The sequence below is a fragment of the Canis lupus genome, chromosome 11, assembly GCF_048164855.1.
Source record: "Canis lupus baileyi chromosome 11, mCanLup2.hap1, whole genome shotgun sequence".
Classification (NCBI taxonomy): Eukaryota; Metazoa; Chordata; class Mammalia; order Carnivora; family Canidae; genus Canis; species Canis lupus.
Genome location: NC_132848.1, coordinates 22815773 through 22837304, shown reverse-complemented (window position 1 = coordinate 22837304; position 21532 = coordinate 22815773). Strand labels below are relative to the sequence as shown.

Genomic DNA, 21532 nt, shown 5'->3' with positions numbered 1-21532 from the left:
CCCCGGTGACTTCTCCAACCACCTGCCCACCCCCCAGGCCTCTGCTGGGCACTGTGGCGACTGCCAAGCCTGCAGCCCTCTTGGGCGTCCTGGACCCACAAGGGCCTGGGACTCACAGGCCAGACTGCTGAGTCCCTGGGCCCTGCAAGGCTAAGGACATGATGGGTGGGCAGGCGGCATCCCGAGAAGGAAGGTGGGCGCTGCTCAGACCCAGAGGAGGGAAAGGGGCCAGGCCAGCAGTAGGCGAGCTCCAGGCTGCCATCCAGCTGAACTTCCTGGCTCCTGGCAGCCCTGTTCCGGGCTGCTGCTCCACTCCAGGGAACTCACACTTGTCCGGTTTGCCCAAGCGCAAGGAGCTCCAGCCTCCACTCGCCTCCCTTCCCCAGCCCGCCTGCCTCCCTGCTGTGGGAGTTGTGAAGTTCACCCAGATGTCTAACCCAGACCTGCCTGCTGCCTTCAACCTGCCCTTTCCTGTTCTCTCTTCGGTGAAGAGAGGGCATTGCTATTGCCTCCTCCCCAGGACTTGCCTCAACCATTCTCTTCCCACTTGCCTCTGTACACCCTCGGGCGAGGTCTCAGGGCCTCAGTTTCCCCTCGTGGGAGGAGGTATGTGAGTTGGGTAGAAGGAAGACCCTGGAGGACAGGAGTTCGAATCCTGATTCTGACTCTGGGCTGTGTGACCTCAGGCAGACCACTTTGTTCTCTATGCCTGGGTTTTCCCATCTGCAAAGTAGAGCCAGCGCTGACCCATGTAGGGAAGGGGTGTTATGAATACTTGTGAACCAGACCCTGTGTCTACAATGACAGGTGGTGGGGGGGTGTTCTGTGTTCCATGGAACCTCTCACCTTTCAGGCCCCTGGGCCGGCCAGGGTGCAGGGACAATCAGCAGTGACACCCATCTCTGTCAGGGTAAAAGCTGGTGTGTGTGTGTGTGTGGTGGGGGGCAGGGGAGGGGGGTGAAGGAGAGAGCAGGACCCCAACAAGCTTGCTGGAAAGGTGAGTACTATGGGCAGGAGGGGTGTGGGCAAGGGAGATGGTAGCAGAAAGGCCTTCCTGCCTGAGGGCACTGCTGGAGCAGACGCTGGGCGGGGGCAGGGGCCGGGGTGAGCAGGGTGGGGGCTCAGGGCAGGGTCCGGGTGAGCAGGGTGCAGATGGGCTGCAGGAGATGAAGAGGATGAGGAGGGACTCTGAAGGCCACACCAAGGAGTGAACTTCTAGCTTCCGGGGCCACAGGACCCCGTGAGGTCTGACCACAGACGCAGCACTGGGTTTACAGCCCAGGGAGCCTCGGGGAGGGGGCGGCAGGTTGGGGGGGACGGTCCTGGTGCTAAAGCTCAGCTCGTGAGCAAAGTGTGGGCAGGCCACGCAGAAAGAGGGAGGCAGGCCTGGCGGGCGCCGCTTGCTCCCCTAGACCCGCTCCAGAGAGGAAGCACCTGTCCAAAGCCGCCTCTGGGCTGTCAGGCTGTCTCAGGGCAGGAGAGCCAAGTGCAGAGCCAGGGCCCCGGAGGTCAAGGCCAGGCGTGAGCCACCGGTGTTCTCAGGGCCCAGCTCAGGGCGGGCCTAGCCTCCAGCGCCGCGGAACAAGCGGGTGAGCGAGAAGTGGATGGATGGGTGTTCGTCTCCCACAGGCGGCCCCAGCCCGCTGCCTGCCTCCTGGAGCACCGTGGGCAGGCGAGTCTGGAGAAGGAGCATCCCTGGCAAAGGTGGAGAGGCAGGACGGGGGTGGGGGGGCAGCTCGGGGCAGGGTGGCCGGAGCCGAGGGGGGTGGGCGCCCGGGTGGGAATGAGCCACTTGGGGGGTGGAGGCTCCCGGGGATGCTCCTGAAATCTTAGCCTCAGAGGCGGAGCCCAGGGCGGGGGGTCAGGTGGGCCCCCAGGCAGGCTGGGTGGTGTGGGCTCCACGCCTCGGGCAGGGCCCCTCGGAGGATGTGCCGGGCGGCCCTGGGAGGCCAGGGCCGGGGTTGAACCATGGCCAAGAGGTAAGTACAGTCTGGGCACCGGGGCCATGGCATTCTCGGAGCTCCTTCCTCATTCCTGGCCCTGTGGGAGTAGCTGGACCCCGGCGTCCCGCTGCAGCCACCACCGCGGATTTGCTTACCGTCTCGCAGGGAACCGGGGCCTCCTGCCAAACGGCCCAACCCAGGCCTGGGCCCCACAGGCCCCACTAGCCACCAAGTGCTGGCCCAGGCCACCTCCTGCTCCCAGAGGGGGAAACTGAGGCCAGATAGTTGGTAGGGCCACCCCAGAGTTTGTCCAGGCCTGAGTGTAAGACGGGATGGGCTTGGGCTCCAACGTCAGGACTTTTTGCATCCGTCTCCCCATCTCCACACCCTACGGGGACACATCCTCCTCCGAAAGCCCACCTGGTGGCCCCTCCAGCGGGATCTGGGTCCGGGGCCAGGCTCCGTGGGTGCCCCGGCGGGCACAGTGTGGACAGGGGCTTGTTTGATCAGCACCCGATGCCAGGCTGCCGGGACAGCGGGCAGTGGCCAAACCGGCCCCGCCACATGCCTTCCGGCCCTCAGCAGGAATGCCATTCATCCCCCTGTGCTCACACGGTTACCACAAGTGCGGAGGGCTGGTGGCACCCGGGCCTCCAGGGAGAAGCAGCAAGGCCTGATGGCCAGCCAGAGGCTGCCCGGCTCCCAGGGGCCTCGGGCTGCCTTCCCACGCCCGGAGAGGGCCAGGGGCACCCCAAGGGGGGCACCTGGGCAAAAGCCCACCAGACCCACAGGGATCCCGAGACCAGCTGGGGTCAGAAGCAGAAGAGAGACACAGAAGGTGACGGATGGGACCAGGGCCTCCTGGCTGTGGGTCCTCCCCGCCAAGCCCCTGTTTTCCTAAGAACAGGCCCCACCCAACCCCATGAGCTGGCTCTGGCACCACAGCCATGGCCTCCTGTCCCCATGCCCTGAGCCCAGCCTGTCCAGAGAGTCCTCAGGGTGTGCGTCCAGCCACCACCAGTGGCCCTTGCTGGGTGCGGTGGCCCTAAAGGTGCCTGGACACTTGTATGACTCAAGGCATCACTTGGGACCTGGGCGAGGTGTGAGGACGGAGGTCCATGTGCACGGTACCTGCGCAGCCTGCAGGGGGTAGGGAAGGCAGGAGGCTGGGGGGCCAAGGGGGCTTGGGGCTCAGGGCTCGACCTCACTGCACGGCACCAACATCCCCACCCCCAGAGGGAAGAACCGCAGGGGCGTCGCGTGGGCTCCACACACACTCGCTTCTGATTCCAGCTTTATTGGAGCCGGGCGCTCCCCTCCAGGGAAGGCGGGACACAGCGCATCGGAAACCCCCCAGCTCTCCCGGGATGGGAGCGCTCCAGGGACACGCAGTGTCCCGACCGCCGCCGGCCCACCCGGGCAGCGCTCACCCCCCCTTCGCCCGAGGGAAGAAGGAGGAGGGTCTCGGCGGAGGCACCTGGACAGTGCGCTTGACTCGATGGCATCAGGGGCCCCAAGAGTCCGTTTCAAGCAGAAGGAGGAGCCTGGCTCGGGGGACTGCACGGGGCTGTCCCCTCCCTCCAGTACCCAGTGTAGGTCACAATAATTTAAAAGACACGATAGACACTTCAACGCTATATAACAATATAAGTTAACCAGGTTCCTTAGCAGAGGGTACCGGGCCTGTGGACTCGGGAGTGTCCGGGGACCCGGGGACGCGGGGCCGGGGGCGGGACCTTCACGGTGGCCTGGAAGTGCCCGGAACAGCAGCTGGTGGAGCATCCTGGCATCATCGGGGGCACGCGGGGTAGATGCCAGGGCCAGGGCCCAGACGGTGTCACTCACCCCAGGCTAAGGTCTAGCCCACCTGGCTTGTCAGCTGCCTGAGGACACATTTCCACAGGTTTCTGCAAGAAAATACCCGAAATGCAGGGCGGGGTGGGAGGGGCCCACAAGCAGTGGAGGGCACACCAGAAGCCGGTGGCACATCATCCTTGCTGGCAAGTCACCTCCTTATGCCTCAGACTCCCCAAGGGAGGGTGGGAATGTTCTCAGGGGGGTGGTGTTCACCTGGGGGAGGTGCCTGGGGGGCAGACACCTGCTGGGACAGCAGGCGGGGCCCTGGCCGAGTGACACCCTGGATCCAGCCTTCTCAGCACTGGAGTCAGGGCCAAAGGAACAGGCCTGGACAGGGAGGCCACCAGAGAAACCCCGGCAGGCGCCTCTGGGGGTGCAGGCTCCCCGTGCAGCTGGCAGCAGGGGAGGAGGGGCACAGCCAGATTCTTCAAAACATGGGCACAGTCTCACACCACCATGGGTGTCCCCAGAGCACATCTTCCAGGGTCAGGAGCCCTGGCCAGGAGGTCAGGACATCTGAGCCAAGGCAGGAGCCTCCGCTCATAACTTCGGGGTCTCTGGCTGATTCTCGAGCCATCCCAGGCCTTGGTGCGGGTGGACACCCCTGAGCTGCCCCCACTGACAGCCCACTGCCAGCACAGAGCTGTCCTAGGGCTCTGGCTGGCTCCGGGCCGGGAGTGGGCTCTGTAAACTGAGGGCGCCAGGCTGGCGGGGGTGCGGGGAGGGTGACAGCCTTAGGAGACAGGGCACTCCTGGAACCTGATGTGGGTGACATTTGGATTTGATAGGGTTTTCAGAAAGAAGGGTCCCTGTCCATGGCTCTCCTCGGAGGCCCTCTCGGGGGCAGGGCCAGAGGGTGCTGTGCACAGGGCTGCTCCCTCGGGTCAGACGCAGGGACAGGAAGCAGAGGGCCACGGGGTGCACTAACACGGAGTACAGTCAGGACTGGCTATGCCTTAGTGCTAAGAATTCTTTTCCGATACTAAGAGAACATAAATAAACCTTGTCAACATCCGCCCAGACCACCCGGAGGCCCGGCGGCTGCCACGGCCGGAGAAACAGTCCCGCGTGGGGTCGGCCGGCTTGGCATTTCCAGGTCCCTCGAGCCATCGGTGCCACCAGGTGGGGGAAGGGGACGCTCGGAGTCTTGCCACTTGGCTTTCCAGGAGGGTTCACTTCCCCGGAGAAAAGAACAGAACTCACTGGGCCCCAAGGGACAGCAGTGCCATCGGCGTTGCCCTCTCGGCTGACCGGGTCTCGGGGACAGCTCTGCCTGGGGAAGCGACGACGAGAAGGGTGGGAGGGAGCCCCGGGGGGCGGGGGCCAGCGAGGGGGCACCCTGAGCCGTGTGCCGAGCCGAGCAGGGCGCTCACTTGCAGGTGAAGACCTCGGTGCGCTCGCTGCAGGTGTTACACTTGACGAAGCAGCACCAGTGGAACTTGCAGTTGCACTGCCACACCTTGGTGTACTGGTGCGTGTTGTAGCCTCGGCCGCAGCACATGGTGTCGCAGCCATCCGCGCCCGGCGACGTGCGGTTGCACAGGCGGCCCTGCGTGCCCACGCTGCCCGTGGCCGCGTCCTCCTCGCAGTAGTTGGGCGACTTCTCGATGTACACCAGGTCCGTCTCCATGGGCTTCTGGTAGCTGCGCAGCTGCTTGATGCGCAGGAAGGTGGGCTGCCGCAGGCGGCTGGCTCGCACCACCTCCACCTGCACCGCCGCGTTGTACTTCTCCTTGAGCATGTGGCCCACCTCGCGGAACTTGGGCAGCGTGGTCCAGCACGTCTTGGTGGTGCACGAGCCCGACACGCCGTGGCACTTGCACTCCAGCTTCATGCGCTCCTCCAGGACCTGCGGGCGGCAGGGTTCAGGGTGTGCAGACCCCCCATCTCCCACCTGGATGCCCCACTCCCACCCCTCCAGGACCTGCGGGCGGCAGGGCTCAGGGTGTGTGAACTGCCCCCCAATTCCCACCTAGGTGCCCCACCCCTACCTCTCCAGGACCTGCAGGGACAGGGCAGGAGCTCAGGGTGCCTGGGCGGCCCCCACCTGCCCTAGCCTCCACCTGGCCCGGAGCTGGCTCCCCGACTTCCAGCTGCAGGGCCACACTGAGTGCCTCCCCTTCCTGAGCCTCCGTCTCCTCCGTGTAACAGGGCTGCTGACCACAAGTCCCTACTGCAGAGGACCCTGTGAGGGTCCGGTGAGAATGTCCAGAACTTGGCAGATCATAGCACATGTTTACCAAACCTGGTTCACTAAATTCTCAGAATCCTTCCCGTCGATGCACTGAAAGGGAGGCTGAGGCTGGGGAGCCCCGGCGCGCTGCAGCTCACAGGGCAGCACATGGCGAAGCTGGTGCTGCACCAGCCAGGTGGGGAGGAGGGGCCGGACGGTGATCCAGGCCTGGCAACAGTGGGTGCTTACTAATTGCAGATCTCCTCCTCTCCATATCTGTACCCCCTGCCCTCGTGCCTGGGGTGGGGCCTGGCATGTAGCTGGTGCTTAATAAATGGCTCTTCAGTGAAAGCCTGGGGTATGCACGGAGCTCTGTGCGTGTCTGCAGAAGGACAGAGGGGGTGGACAAGCAGGGGCTGAGGGCACGGGTCAGCGAGGCCCAGGTGTGCCACCTGCTGGGAAGCCGGCCCCCGACACTGTTGTTCTTTCTCCCCAGCTCCCCAAGGGCCCGCCATGGGCGCAGCTGAGTGTTTTCCTTGGGCCTCCCTCCATGCTCCCGGAAGGCCGATTCCCAGAGCCAGCCCTGACCCCAGGTACTCATTTACCTGGATCGAAAGAGCCCTGCCAGCCAGTCTGATTAAAGATGGGGAATCATTAGCTGCCGCCCCACGGCTGCAGAAGGGCCATTTGTCAGCTGTCCGGGCTCCGCTGGCCTCACTTGGGGTGTCCAGCCCTGGGGGATCTCGGCCACCCCCTGTCCCCTGGGCCAGAACCCCAGCCCAGCCCGGACTAGCAGCCCCACAATGAATGAATGGATGAAGAGTGAATGAATGAAAGGAACCTCCCCCTGGCCGCATGGGGCTCTGGTCCTCAGCAAGGACCTCGGGGACCCACAGCCTAGCACGGGGAACAGAAAGGGAAGCCCATGCACACCAGCAAGTGTGGGGGCCCTGGGGGCCGCCCCTGCCATGGGATGGGGGCTTCCTGGAAGAGGGGTGCCTGCATGGGGTGTGGATGGAGAAGGGGGAGTTCATGAGGCAGAGAGGAGGGTGTTCCAGAGGGTCCAGGGCAAGCAAGGTCTGCAGAGGACAGGTGCAGCCCACCTGAGCATCATGTGGGTGCTGGTGGGCTCAGTCGGGTGTCCTGGATATGGGGACTGGCTGGGATTCTCTGCTCCAGCGTCCTGTGGGTGATGTCCTGGGGCAGGTGGGGAGACCCGGGAGGCTGGGATGGGGATGGGGAGGAGGAGGGGGAGGCTGGTGGTCCACCAGGGGAGGGCCAAGCTGGGGAGGGCCCCAGCACCCCTAGGAAGGAACATTCCGAGCTGGAATTACAGGGGTGTCTGGGTGGGGAGCATGGACCAGAAGCCCACTCTGGGGTGGGGGGTCTAGGTGAAGGGTGGGGCCTCCCTCCAAGGGAAAGCCTCCTGCCGCTCTCCCCGCAGTCCTGTCCATCTGGGTCAGACCTCTCTTGCTCCTCCCTCCCCCTTACCCCACGTTCATTTTGCTTCACCCTCCCCCATCGCCAGCAAGACCCTCCCCCACCAACAGCCCCTTCAGGAAGCTTCTCTCGCCCTGGCCACACTGCCTGCCTTGTCCGCCCCTCAGGCCGAGAGCTGACCAGAGGGATGCCCCTCTCAGAGTCCCCGTGTGGGGAGCAGAGCACCCCACCCCAGGCTGCTGGCCCAGACGGGCCATGATGGCCTGAGACCCGCCAGGGCTGTCCAGGCCGGGTGGTCCCCGCGCCCCCACCACCTGCCTCCTGCCCACCCACCCAGGCACAACCAGACCCCGCACAGCCAGGCCCGGGACAGCCGGCAGGTGAAGCTGATTGGGCAGCTGTCTGCAGAGCAAGGAGCCGCATCCTCGCTTGGCTGGGTCCCCCTGGGCCCGAGCCTCTCCTGGGAAGTGATCACAGGATTCAAGAATGTGCCGTTTCCGTCTCCAGCGCCCTCGAGATAAGAGTGACAGCGATGGTGGCGCCAGCCCTGCTGCCCCAGGAGACCACCTGGGAGGGTGCAGAGTGACCCGGCCTCGCCCAGAGGAGTGGGGCCTTCGTTTCCCCCAGACCCAGGTCGTGTGGGGGTGGGGTGGGGGCCTCCAGGGAAAGGCCAACCTGGCATTCTTTCTGGAATAAGAGCGTGGTCCGTGCCCTGAGAACAGTGCTCAGTTGCCGGCCAGGCTGGGGGGTCACGGCATCCTGGCGCCCACGGAGGGCACTTCACACCCAACTCGGGCAGCAGCCTCAGGCCACGGAGGGTGGTGGCGCACACCCTGTGCCGTGGCCCGCCTCACACCCTTGTTTCTAGGTGGTGGCCTGGCCCTCCGTGGGTGTGTGGGGCCCTGGGGGCAAGGCCCACGCCGGGTTCACCCTCTCACCCCGGCCGCAGTGTGAGATGGGCGTGGGCCTCAGGTGAAGCACCCGGGCCGTGGGGGCCCAGGGGGCCAGCGGCTTCTTAGCTGAGGACTTTGCACAAGTGACCCCTCCTCGGACCCTGGGTGCTCACTGGGACAATGGGAATGATGTGCCCCCTGGGGCAGGACCAGCCTGGAGCCTAGATGTCAGGTGGGGCCTGTGCCCACCTGACGGGGGTCCTGCCCTAGCTCCCGATGCTCGGGGCCCACATCAGCGACGGTTTGAGACCTCCATCCCCCGGGAGAGGAGCCCAGAGCCATGCCGACCACAGCCCAGGCCTTCCCAGCTGGACAGGCTCCTGCCTTACTGGGTCGGTCCATAGGAAGATCTGCTCAGACGTCGTCTCCTTCCGTGCCTGCTGCTCTCGCCCCTCCACTCAGGCCCACACAGCAGGGCAGCTGCTCCGTAAAGGCCACGCTGCCCACAGCGGGGCTGGCCAGCGCGGCCAAGGCCTCGATCTCACAGAAGCCGGTGTGAGCAGGTCTCCTGCTCAGCCCATCTGACCCTGGCCCACCGGGCATGTGGTGGGCTGAACAGTGTCTCCCCATTCGGAACCTCAGGATGTGACCTCATCTGAAAATAGGTCTTTGCAGGAGTATCTGAGGCTCGAGATGAGGTCATCCTGGGCCCCAGGGCGTCCTAACCCCAAGGACACATGTCCTTGTGAGGAACAGAGGAGAAATCGCTCAGAAGTGGAGACCTTGTACAGGTGGAGGCAGACAGGATGCTGAGGCCACACACAAGCCGGGGAGCCCCTGGAGCCCCCATGAGGCCAGCAGGGTGCTTCCCTGGAGCATCAGAGGGAGCCCGGCCCTGCTGACACCTGGATCTAGGGCTTCTGGCCCCAGAGCTATGAGAATAAATCTCTGGGGCTTTGAGTCATCTAGGCTGTGAGACTTCCTGTGGCACCAGAGGGCTGGCTTCCCACTCAACTTGCTGAACTCTGGGACTCTGGAGGGGCAGGGGGGCCTGGACCAACTATGATGGGGACCAGGGCTCCCAGCACCCAGGTGCCCAGTGAGGATCTGGACTCAGTTCTTCCAGAAACCTCAAAAGCCGGGCCCTCCAGCCCACCCCAACCACCATGATCAGTGCCTCTGGGGGCAGAAGGACCCCTACCCCCCAGGGTCACTGCTGCCACCACCAGTGATCCCTGCCAAGGCCTCAGGCCACATGTGTGCCCCAGGGCTCTGGGAGGATAGTGGGGGGCTGTTGGAGGACAGGGGGTGGGGGGGTGCGAGGTACATCACTATGCACATGAGCAGAGGAGGCTCGGAAGGGGCCTCGCAGACAGGGGCAGCGCCAGCACCAGAATCCCATCCTCGGACCCGGGTACAGCCCTTCCCTACAGCCCCCCTGCCCTGATGGGCCCTGACCCCCTACCTGGCTGCTCCCCTACTCGCCATCTCACTTTACAGCGTCACGGTTCAAAACCTGACGTGCTACACTGTATGTTGGCAAATCGAACTTAAATAAAAACAAATGTAAAAAATAAATTAATTTTAAAAAAAGAAACGCCGACGTGCTGATCCTGCTACACTCAGGCCCCCCAGCCCTCGAGCCGCTAGCGAGCGTCACTGCCTCGGGGACCTGCCGTGACACCTGACGCCCAGAGGCCCATCCAGCGCGCCAGCCTCCCCGCCTGCCCGCCCACCCTGAGCTGGGCCAGAGGCCTCCCTGCACAACACATGTGACCTGAGGCCCTGCCCGCAGCCCTGCCCCTGCTGCGCTGGTCCCCCCACCGCTCGCAGGGTCCCTCCCCACATCTCTGCTGCCCACGGGACGCTCCCCCACCAATGCCTCCAGGAGCTCAGGCCTCTGGGGGCCTCTCCTGTGAAAGGGAGACAGCGAGCCCCTCCTCCCAGGGGTGCTGGAGAGCCCCCCCCCCCCGGGACCTCAGCTGCCACAGAGGCTCAAGGGCAGTGGTTCCGTCCAGGGCTTCGGCGCACCTCCTCCTCCAGGGAGCCCTCCCCACACCTCCGGGGAAATGAGCCTCGCCTACCCGCGGTGTGTGAGCCCCTTGGAGGCTGCGTCAGGCCTTCCTTTACTCGTCCGCCATCCACTCCTTCCTTCGGCAAGAGTTTAATAACCACTGACTGCTCTGCATCCAGAGGATGAAGTCGATGCCCTGGCCTGGCGTTCAAGGCCCGCTCAGGGCCAACCTGTGCGGACCCCTTAAGCAGCCCGCCCCGGCTCCAAGGGCCGGCTCCCTCGGCCTGTGCTCCTGTCGGCACCCGCTCATCCTTAGAGGCTCTGCGCCGACGGCAGCACCCCAGAACCTCTGCTCCCTCCCCGGGGTCTCCAGCCCCCATCCCCCACCGCCCATCATGGGTGCCGCCCAGCAGGTGCTCCCACCGGGGTCCCAGCCCGGCCAACGCCTGGCACAACCCGGGGCCCAGGAGCATTTGTCGAGTGACCGAGTGAGCAGCTGGTGGCCTCGGCTCGGGTCCCCGGGGCAGAGGGCAGGCAGGAGTGTCCCCCGCCTGCAGAGACCCACAGGCCCTGGGGTCGTGGGCGCGGTCCCCGGGCTGGGGAGCCAGGCCCGGAGAGGCGTTCCGCTCGGCTGGCGCCCTATCTCGGGCCATCTTGCCGCCACGGTGGCCGCGCCTCCCCGCCCAGTATCTGGGGCCCTCATCTCCCCGAGGCGGGGCCCGGCTCGCCCCGACATCTGCCCCAGTGCGGCGCTGCCCCACCCCCCGGGGGACGCTGGCTGCTCCTCGGGAACCCCCTGGCCGGTACTTCCCACCCCACTGAGAACACCCCTTCCTCCAGTCCGTCAGCGCACTTGGAGCCAGAGGCCACCTCCTCCAGGAAGCTTTCCGGGCCTGCTGGTACAACCCGTCTGCTCCCAGGGCGGGGACACGTGGCCCCGGGGCCCTTCCCCACACCCCACACTGGCTCCTGGTCTCAGCCCTGCGGCCCAGCCTCTGAGGGCCGCATGCGTGTCACCTCCCTGCTCCCAGTCTCGAGTGGGAAGGGTCAGGCCGGGTCCTAGGGCTGCCGGGAGCGTCAGAGGGATGCCATGCCCAGCGCCCCCACACATCTCTGGGGTTCAGGCCCCCAGGGAGCCCTGGGAGAGGCTCCGGACAGGGAGAGAGCCCAGGCCAGGCCGCCCCCCCCACGCCCTGCGCCCCGCGTCCCGCGCCCCGCGCCCGCCCTACCTTCCTGCCGGCCTCGTTGTTGTGCAGGTTCATGAGGCGCCGCGCGTTCTTCTTGATCTCACGGGCGTCCACGAAGCGCCGGGAGAAGTCGATGCCGTAGCGCACGTCGGCGGAGCAGCCACCCCACTTCCAGCCCTCGGCCTGGTTGTAGTAGCCCTGCTTCTCGCGGTCACAGCCGCAGTTGCTCAGGTTACCCTGGCTGCAGGCGGCCGTCACGGCGTGGGCCACCCCGGCCGCGGTGATGGCGTAGGTGAAGGCCGCCTCGCGGCTCCCTGCGGGGCAGAGGGGGCGCCGTCAGGCCCTGTGGTGGGACCCCGGCCTCGCCGCTGGCCCTCCCTGAGCCGCTGGCGCCCCAACGCGGGGCCCAAGGATGCGGATGCTGGCCGATGGGCAGCGGTGAGGACGCTGCCTGCTGTGTACAGAGGGCGCTCACCGCACGCCGGGCTGGAGAGGCGCAGTGCCCCCAACCCTGGGAGGGGGCAGGTGGGTGTGTGCCCTGTTCCTCCCGCCCCTTGCCCCTCTGCCCTCTGCTCCCCTGCCCCCTGCTCCTCTGCCCCATGCCCCCCTGTCCTCTGCCCCCTGCCCCCCTGTCCTCTGCCCCCCTGACTCCTGCTCCCTTGCCCCTGCCAGCCTCCGGGCGCTGCCCCACGGGAACAGCCTCTTGTGCTCATCTCCGAAGGGCACTCACCCACCTGCCCAGAATCAGCAGAACCAGCAGAACCCACACTGCTCAGAGCACCCCACCTCCAGGCTCTTCGCTGCGGCCTCCCCGTGTCTGACCACCACCCACTGTCACCCTGTCATCACCAGGCCCCAGCTGTCACGGAAGGTGACATTAGGCCTTAGGAGAGGGGGGTTTCACGGTCCCTGCACTCTGCACACACACCTCATGTCCTCCTCTCCTCCAGCACCCCTGCCCAGTGCAGAGGCCCCCCCTCCCCAGCTGCCTAGACTTGGGCACTAGTCCTCCCCGGCTCCCTCATGCTCCATCCCCAGCCAGGGGGTGCAGAGCACAGGTGGGCACCTGAGCTGGGGAGGGAAGGCCCTCAGTCCCCCGCCCAGCTGCCTTTCCCTCCCTCTCTCCCCGTCCTCTGCTCCCAACAACTACCCTTCCCTTCTGGTGCTGTTCCTGCGCTCCTGGGGGGTCTCCTGGTCTTCATAATGGAACTTCCTTCCCTTCCCAAATCCTACTGAGCTTCCAAGGCTGGTTCAATGCCTCCTCTTCCAGGCAGGCTTTGCAGACTGCCAACCAGAAGCGGGCCCTGGGTGGCACCCTCCCTCAGTCACAGATCTGACTCTTGCTGCGAGTGATGCTGCCCACCCCAATACCCCGCTGCTCAACCCTCCTGGTTCCATGGGGGCTCCTGGCCTCCTAGGTGGATGGGTCCAGGGCTGATTCTCCTGGGCACCCCGTCACCCCAGCCTGGTCTCTCTTGCCCACAATCCCCGAGGTTCCTGGCAGGCCACAGGCAGGTCTGAGTGGCCCTCAGCAGGTGGCACTGTGGGCATGGAGCTCAGTGATGTCCCTGTGATGGGACAGACCCCGCACCTGTGACCTGGAGGCCCCAACACGCCGCCCAGTGTGTTGGGCCCAGGCTGGCCGCTGTCCCTGTTACTGGGGCTAGAGTGATCGCCCCAGACTGAGAGAGGGCTGAAGGTCAAACCATATCCCTTCCATGAACATCCATGAGGCACCACCTGCATGCCTGCTGGGAGTGGCCTTAGTGTGTGTTCTGGGGTCCACTTGCTCACCTGCCAGTCTGCTGGGGGAACTCACCCACAACCTCCCGTTCCCCTGGGGGGCTCTCCTTCTGTCCCTGGGGGGCTCTCCCTCCTGGGCTGAGGACCAGGGTAGGACTTGCTGGTCTCGGAGGCCAGTGCAGAGGAGGCTTTGGTTGACCTCCGCCGCCAGGAGTGGCCCCAGCCTCCTGGAAACGTCCCTCCTCTGACAAGAGCTCAGGGAGTCTGGTGTCAGGCGTTCCTTCTGCCCCAGCAAGACCGGGCTCTGCAAAGGACACAGGCCGCCATGGCCTCCTGCCCAGCCTCGCCTCCTCTCTGGGCCCTGCCCGCACCTGCCCCCTGCCCCGCCTGGGGTCAGTGCACAGCCACCCGGCACCTGCCAGCCAATGGCCTGGGGCTCAGCTCTGGGAGAAACCTCTCAGGTATAGTTGCCCCTTGGGGAGGGGGCACCAACCTCTGCACCGTCGGGCCGGTTGGGGGCTTCCAGGCAGACATAGGGTCGAAGACAGGGACAATCTGGGGCTTGTCCTCCCCAGCTCTAGATTAGGCCAAGGCGATCTGAAGGGAAGGGCTTTGGGCTATAGAGCTCCCTGCTGTTGGTGTTGCTCAAGCCCAGCGGGGCCTGCCAACACGGGCGCATGAGGCATGCGGGCCAGGAGGGCGTGCGGTCAACTATGTCGGGGGATCCAGGAGAGGAGGTGACCACAGGGCTCTGCGAGAAGGGGCGCAGGGGCCATGGAACCTCAAAGGATGTCCCCAGCTGCCTCTAGGAGGGGGCTAGTCAGGGAAGGCTTTCTGGAAAGGATGACACCTTAACTAAAGCGAGTCTTCACAGGAAGTTAGAGTTAACTCCCTGGGAGTGTGTATGAGTGCGTGTGTGGTGTATGTGAGCATGTGTGCATGTGGCATGTGTATGGGGACTGTCCACGTGGCGTGTGGCTGTGGGCAGTGGGTGCGTGCCCTCCTGGCGGTGGGCATGGCAGGAGCAAAGGTGCAGGTGTGAAACAGTTTGCTGATCTGGTTCCAGAGCGATGAGCTTGAGAGTAATAAGGAAAGAGGCCGCCGAGATCTGGGGGTCAGGGTCAGTGTCGTGGGCGGCCAGAGACATCCCCTGAAGCAGATGGTACTTTCTGTCCGGCGTGGCCTCTCTGCAGTGAAGCGACTTTGGGCAGAAGAGACAGGAGAAGAGACGCAAACAGGCGCCCCTGGGGAGGAGATGCTGCCTTTGGACCACCTGTGGACCTTGGGGCTCAGCGACCCGCCGGCAGGTGGATGCGGGCCTCACAGAGGGCAGGTCACAAGCTCGGGGCCCAAAAGGTGGGGTGGAAACCTCAAAGGTTGTGCAATCACACCAAGAGGCCTGGCCGATGGAGCCACAAGTCCCAGGACCCACAGCTAGGACGCTGTGGGCGTTCCCTCCGAGGTGCTGGACCTGCCACCCAGCCTGCCTCTGCCCCAAACTCCCACGTCCTGCTGTCCCGAAGCCCCCCGGGCAGGCAGGCAGTGCTCGGAGGATGTTTCTCGAAAGCCGCCCTTGCACCCTCTGTGCGAGTTCCTGGCGTCCCCCGGCTTGTACCCATGCCCGGCACAGACTCCCGGTTACTCATCAGTTACTCACAGGGCTGCCACTCCTACTAATTCCTTTTTTATTTGGTTTTAATGAGCCAAACCCTCTGTCTCACTGTGAAGACAAAGGCGGAGGTGATCGGGGAGCCAGGGGTAGTTTGCCGAGAATCACGGAAGGTGACGTTAGGCCTTAGGACGGGGGTTTCACGGTCCCTGCACTCTCCACACACACTTCATGTCCTTCACACGACAGCCCCCTGGGGTGGGGGCCACTGAGCCCTTCCACAGACCTGGATGCGGGCTCGCAGCGTGTGTCGGTTTGGGGGCCTGGGGACCGTCCCCTCCCGCAGTCCTGCCTGGGGCCTCCTGGCCAGCCCCAGGGGCGCCGCCTGGCATCCTCCTCCAGAGGAGAACAAGTGGGCACTGGGTTTAGGAAAAGCCCCTCCAACCTGTGGTCCTTGCTCAGTGACCGCTGGTGGCTCCAGGCCTCTGAGGTGACCTCAAGCCCCTTGAAGCCCGGCCCCACCCATCCCCACCTACCCCACCCCCTGCAGCCTAGCTGGGCCAGGCCCCCCCAGGGGGCAGATACAGCTGCCCACAGCACACGCCACTGTGCCTGAGTGCAGGAGGCCCCCCTGAGGTGGACGCTGGCCCGCCGCTACCCGGAACACCTGCCCAGGTCCACGTGTCTATACCACCCTGCGCTCTGGACGCAGCAGGGACGCACCTGCTCCCGGGAGCCCTGTCAGCGTGAGGCACCCTCCTCTGGCCGCTTGCCAGGCCCTTGCCCTCGGGCTGTAGGGGTGGTGGGCAGGACCCATGTCTGATTACTTTGCGTGCCCCCCACATTGTCCACAAGTCCCGCACTCAGGCAGGTCTGGGGCTGGGCGCTTTACACGCTTTGCCTCCTTTATCTCCACAGCCATCCCCTGAAATCAGTCCATTTGCTCAGACCATCTCAAGGAGGGGAACACGGAGCCAGCCTCAAGGAGGGAAGCATTTTGCTCCAGGTGACAGGGGCAGCGGCCATCAGAGCTCAGCAGCTGCTTCAGGTGTGTCTGGTGATGGGGAGCCGGGTAGAGGCTACACGGGTGGTCTCTGGGTCCAGCAGGTGTCCTGGAGGGGCGTCCCTTAGTCCCGGGAGGCTCAGAGGCCCCTCCTGAGATTCAGAGCCCACGTCTGCATGGATCTGCACCCTCGGACACTGGAGCCAGCAGCAGTATCCAGTAGGATCCCTGGAAAATACTAGGAGCAGGCAGGCCTTACATTGGCTGCCCCCGCCCCTTGCCTCGTAGCCTCATGAGTCCCCGGGGGGGGGCGGGTCCCTGCACACGCTGGTCCTGAGACAGGCTGCTTTTCTTTCCATTTCCTTGTTCGGCAGGTCAAGGCAAGAACCAGAAGCCCTGCGAGGCCCAAAGTTCCAACAAAGCAGAGAGAATAGCGGGACACCCAGGGTGAGACAGGCAGGAGAGCCGTACCTGCTGTGTGGCTCCAGGCAAGTCACACACCCTCTCTGAGCCTGTGTCCCCCTCTGTAAAGCCCAAGACTTCCAGGACAAGCCTGGACATCACTCCACTCCATCCCAGAGCCTGTCAGCCCTGCCCAGCTTCCCCCTCCACGCATATTCTAGAAAAATCCAAAATATCTAGAGCAGTAGAACCTTCAGAAACCACTGCCATGTGGGTAAACTGAGGCACCGGGCCACCACCACCCCCTCGGGGACCACCCAGCACTATTCTTTCTTTTGTATGGATTGTTCAAAGTCAGGCCCCCACGGACCCTGCTGGGGACCAGGCTCAGAGAGGGGGGAGATGCAGCCCCCCACCCGCTTCATGCCCTCACGATGCCAGCCATGCCTTGACGCCCAGGGTGAGGGGCCTGCCCAGGACAGCAGGACCTAGACCACCCTGTCAGCCCCTCGCCTGACCCACGGGAGGACACTCAGGGCTAGGCGGATCTCTAGGAGCAGCTCCTAGAGGGGACAGACATGCCTCCTGAGCAGAGCGGGGCAGACCTGAGCTCCCGCGCCCTCCCGAGGCAGAGCTGAGGGCCGAGCCACCCCCCCCCTGCCAGGCCGCAGATGTTCCCCTCTGTCCACTCAAAGTTGCTGCCACTTCGAGGTGTGGCGTTCTATGTTTAGAAGGCCGTAACTGAGCTCAGGGTGACCTGATTAACTGCAGGTCTGGGAGGGAGGGTGTGGACGGCACTGGGATCACTCTTGGAATGTGAGCCGAGACTCTGGGCCCCCCCGAGCTGAGGACCATCTAGCGCCGTCCTCTCTGTCCCCACCTGGGAGCAGCTCACACTCCCAGAGAAGAGGTCAGAGCCTGACACCTCAAGTTCACGTCTAGACCCCCAAACAGGCCAGTTGGGAGACCTCGGACCAGTCAAGGGGCCCTTCGTGCCTCAGTCTCCCCACCTGCCAAATGAAGATAATGCTCAGATACAGCCAAGCGGCCGTGCCAGAGGGCCCCGGGGACAGGCCTGCCCCTCACAAGTGATACGCCACACCAGGATCTCCGTGGATGTACCTCTGCCCACCTGCACACACGTGTGGCCCCGGGCGTACATCTGGGCTTGCACACCACCATAGCTCCCGTGAGTGTGAGCAAGTGCGTGCCTCCACGCACATCCCGTGCTTGTGGCCAACACCGTTCAGTTCCCCTTGCCCCTCTGCCAACCTGTACTGGCCCCCCCTTAAATACGGCATTCTCTATAACTCAATAATAAAAAGGCAAATAACCTATGAAAAATGGGCCGAGGATGCAAAAAGATGTTCCTCCGGACGGTAAACAAACCCCAGTAAGCTCGCGGAAGATGCTCAACGTCACGAGCCATCAAGGACCCACAGTGAGATGTCACTCCACCCCCACCTGGGGTGGGGATGAAATAAGACAGACGACAATAGTGTCAGCGCAGACGCAGGGACACCTGAACCCTCATGCGCTGCCGGGGTCGGGGCCCCGGGGGGTGACAGATGACAAATGCCATAGCCCCTGTGGAAACACATAGGCAGCTCCTCAAAGGGTTAATCATAGAATCGCTACAGGACTCAGAAACTCAGAAACTCAGGTGCAGCCCTGAGGGAAATGAACAGGTGTGTCCACGCAGAAACTTCTACGTAACTACGCCCCAGCGTCCATCAGCAACGAACAGATAACCAAGAGGTGGGCTGGCCCCCAAACGGAGGAACCCCCAGCCATGGAAGGGACTCAAACACGGACACACGCTGTAGCACGGAGTGAAAGACGCCAGTCGCCAAAGACCATCTGGTGTAGGATCCCACTGGCGTGAAGTTTCCAGAACAGGTCCATCCCTCGGGGACAGGAAGCAGATTAGTGTTGCCAAAGGCTGGGGGCTTGGAAGATGATAGCCGAGGGGCACAGGGTTTCTTTTTGGGGTGATGAAAACGTTCTAAAACTGAAGGCGGCGATGGGTATGCAATTCCATCAAGAGACTAGAAACCACGGAATCGGACACTGACACTGATGAATTGTGGGGTACATGGATTGTGGTCCCACAAGCTGTCAGGAAGACACACAGCCCTTAGTGGTTTTTAGGGGTTGCACATGACCTGTCCTCTATTTAGACACTCACAGTTAGGATGCTGGGCTCAGAGGAGGCAGGTGACTGGCCCAAGGTCACCTGCAGGCCAGCCATGGAACTGGGATCTGGGCCAGGACCCCAGAGTCACACTCAGACTGTTCCCCACCAGCCAGACGGGGAAGGCGCACTGTCCTGCCTCCCACCCCGGCTGGCTGGCGTCAGCCCCTGCCCTCCTCTGTGTTACCGTCTGGCCCCAACACCGAGCACAGCCTGCCCTCCTGGCCAAACCCCCAGAGCCCTAGGGGTGAGGCCCCAGCTCAGGGCTGAGCACCCAGCCGGGGCGCCAGCGGCTGGGAGGGGGTCCCCCGAGAGCATAGGCAGCAGGCCTCAGTCAAAAACAGGGAGGGTCAGCAGGACAGGTGACTGAGGCAGGCCAGGGAGGGGGAGACCCCGTATGATGAGAGACACGAGCCATGCACAGGTGCAGGGAACGGTGTGTGGGCAGAGGGCACTGCCATGCTAAGCCCTCCAGGAGGGAACGGGATGGGCATGAGCGGTTGGACCCCGCAGACAGGGTCAAACATGAAGTGGGCCCCACCGCATTGACTTGGGGAGCCCATGGGAGGGGGCTGGACTTTAAGAAGAGGAGGACAGGGGACATTGAAAAGTCCCTTCCTCTGACTGTGGGTGGCACAGTGGGCACAGGGCACCAGGGTCTGGGTAAGAAACACAGGTGGCCTGCCAGGTGGAGGTGAGGACGGCTGGGCTTGGGATGCAGTCTTGAGGCTGGAAGCAACGAGATCAACAGTTGGGCTGGGTTAGGGTTCAGGGAAAGACGTGTCTGGAAGTCTCCCGACATGGGGCCTGGGCAGCTGGCGGGCTGTCACTTGGAGAGTGGGGCAGAGGACCAGGTTTGGGGGAAATCGGGAGCTGCCTCAGAACCACAGGCTGGGGGGCCCCAGGGTACAGCAGAAGGGAGGCCGGGGAAGCTGGGCGCCCAAGGGGGATGTTCATCACCATCACAGGGGCCAACCCAGATGGAACCAGGGCTCCTGGGTGACCCTCCCTGGCCCCTCACTCCCCTGAGCCTCAGTGTCCCCCCATAACATGTGAAGCCAGTGCAGTGGGTTCCAAACATCCTTAGCAGGGAGCTTTGGATCTCCCTGAGAAGCAGGTCAGAACAGGGGCGCCGGCTGAGATCCGGCAGGGACATGGGATGAAGGCCTGAGGCCTGGCCGGTGGGACGCTGCCGGCTGGTGAGTGCATCTGAGCCCCCACTCCTGCCCCACGCAGCCCCCAGCCCCTCCCAAGCTCAGAAGCAGATGCGAGAGTACCACCCTCCACACTCAGCATGTGAGTGGAGAGACTGAGGCGAGGGAGGCCAGGGGACACCCCAGGCCACGCAGGTGTCACCCAGGCAAGCAGGTGCAGTGCCCACGTCTGGGTTTTAGGGGGCATGGGAGCTGGGGGCAGAGGTCCAGGGACCCAGGGTGGGGCCAGCGAGCCGCCAGGGGCATGTAACTCCCCGCCTGAGCTATACCCCAGCACACAGGCGGCTCAGGCTCAGGGGCTCCAGCGCCAGGAGGGATGACAGGGGCCGCCTCAGAGATGCTGCTAAGCCGGGCAAGGTCCCAAATCCCTATTTGTGGTGATGAGGAGTGGGAAGCCCAGAGTCCCGGCCCGCCAGCCCCCTCCCCCTGCCCCAGCCTGGCCTGTGGTTCCCCTGGGGGCCTGGCCTGGACCACTGGGGTCCGATGCAGGCTCTGCCCCGTGACAGGCGGGCAGGCTGCCCCCCAACACACCTGTGTCTGCACCTGCCTGGGGTGGGGGGTAGTGAAGTATCCTCCTCACAGGGGCCCATGCGCATGAGTGAGTTAGCACAGGGGGACAGCTCGCAGCAGGTGCTCCAAGCGCGTGGGCGGCTCTCACCCCCCATCTCAGAACCGGCTGAGACCCTGGGCTTGGCGCAGGTGCACGTGGGTGCGCCGAGGCTGACTGGGTGCTCTGGGCGTGCCTGTGTGTGTGTGTGTTGTCCTCTGTCCCTCTGTCTGTCCCTCTTTCTTGGGTTCTCTGCCTCCCTTTCCCGCTGTCCCCATCTGTCCCTCTGCCTCTCCTCCGCCTGCCCTGCCCCGGCCCCCACCCCAGCTCACCTGTGGCTGAGTCAGTGTCTCCACACTAAGCTCTTTCCTGCTCTTGTCATAAACACAGCACTAGAAAAAGCCACGCCAGGTCCAAACACGCCGGCACCCCCGAACGCCCGAGGCCTTTGTTCTGACCCAGTGAGGCCCTCACAGGCCACGCAGCGGGCCTCCCGGTGGGCCGTGCTCCCCTGGGGCACAGGAGTGCGCAGAGCCTGGCTTAGGGCCACACGGTGAGAGGCAGCATGCGCCTGAGCCTCAGGCTCTGTGTCCCCAGCTGGGACGGTCTTCCAGGAGCTTTCCCCCGTCCCCAGAGCTCTGGGGAGCCTGGGAAAGCCTCTCCTGCAGCCCTGGCTTCTGGCAGCCCCTCTTGTTGGGGAGGTCAGCCTCCCACAGCCCGCCCTCGTGAACGTGCCCTCGTCCTGGCTCGTGGCAAATCAGCAACTGCTTGTGTGGGGACCTGGTGGCATCAGAACCCTTCCTCCCCCAGGTGATCCTATGGCCTCCAGGCACCGGAGTCCTGCCGGGACACAGTGCTGGACTGCTGGGTTCAAATCCCTAGGCCCTAGCAGTCTGTGACCTTGGGGGAGTCATCAGCCCCCCACACCCACCCCTGAGCCTCCATCTCCCACCTATGGTGCACGGACAGCAAAACCTGGATGAGCTCTATGGAAGGGTCCACCCGCAGCTGGCCTTCTGGGGGGGCTGCAGCCACAGCAGAAAGGAACGATCCGGGGATCCCTGGGTGGCTCAGCAGTTTGGCGCCTGCCTTTGGCTCAGGCCGTGATCCTGGAGACCGGGGATCGAGTCCCACATTGGGCTCCCTGCATGGAGCCTGCTTCTCCCTCTGCCTCTCTCTCTGTGTCTTTCATATGAATAAATAAATAAAATCTTTAAAAAAAAAAAAAAAAAAGGACCGATCCTCTCAGCAGGGAAGCAGGAGGAGTGGGGCTTGGAGACCAGCTGAGGTTGGCCAGGCATTGGCTCTCAGAG

At 64.2% G+C, this 21532-nt stretch overlaps 1 protein-coding gene across 8 annotated transcripts in view; it reads right to left on the bottom strand.

The window, feature by feature from the left end:
- Positions 1-3224: 3224 nt before the first annotated feature.
- WNT7B (Wnt family member 7B) overlaps positions 3225-21532 on the bottom strand; it is a 49321-nt gene continuing 31013 nt past the window's right edge. For 5 of the 8 annotated variants that reach the window (XM_072843537.1, XM_072843539.1, XM_072843538.1 and 2 more), the window contains exons 3-5: positions 11550-11821; positions 5174-5649; positions 3225-5073 (exon numbers count right to left, since the gene is read on the bottom strand). In XM_072843537.1, the coding sequence (XP_072699638.1) occupies positions 4740-5073; positions 5174-5649; positions 11550-11821 (1082 nt within the window). In that variant the 3' untranslated portion in view covers positions 3225-4739. Of the gene's footprint in view, positions 5074-5094; positions 5650-11549; positions 11822-21532 lie in introns of those variants that run through there. The other 3 variants (XM_072843542.1, XM_072843541.1, XM_072843535.1) reach the window with 1 other exon arrangement.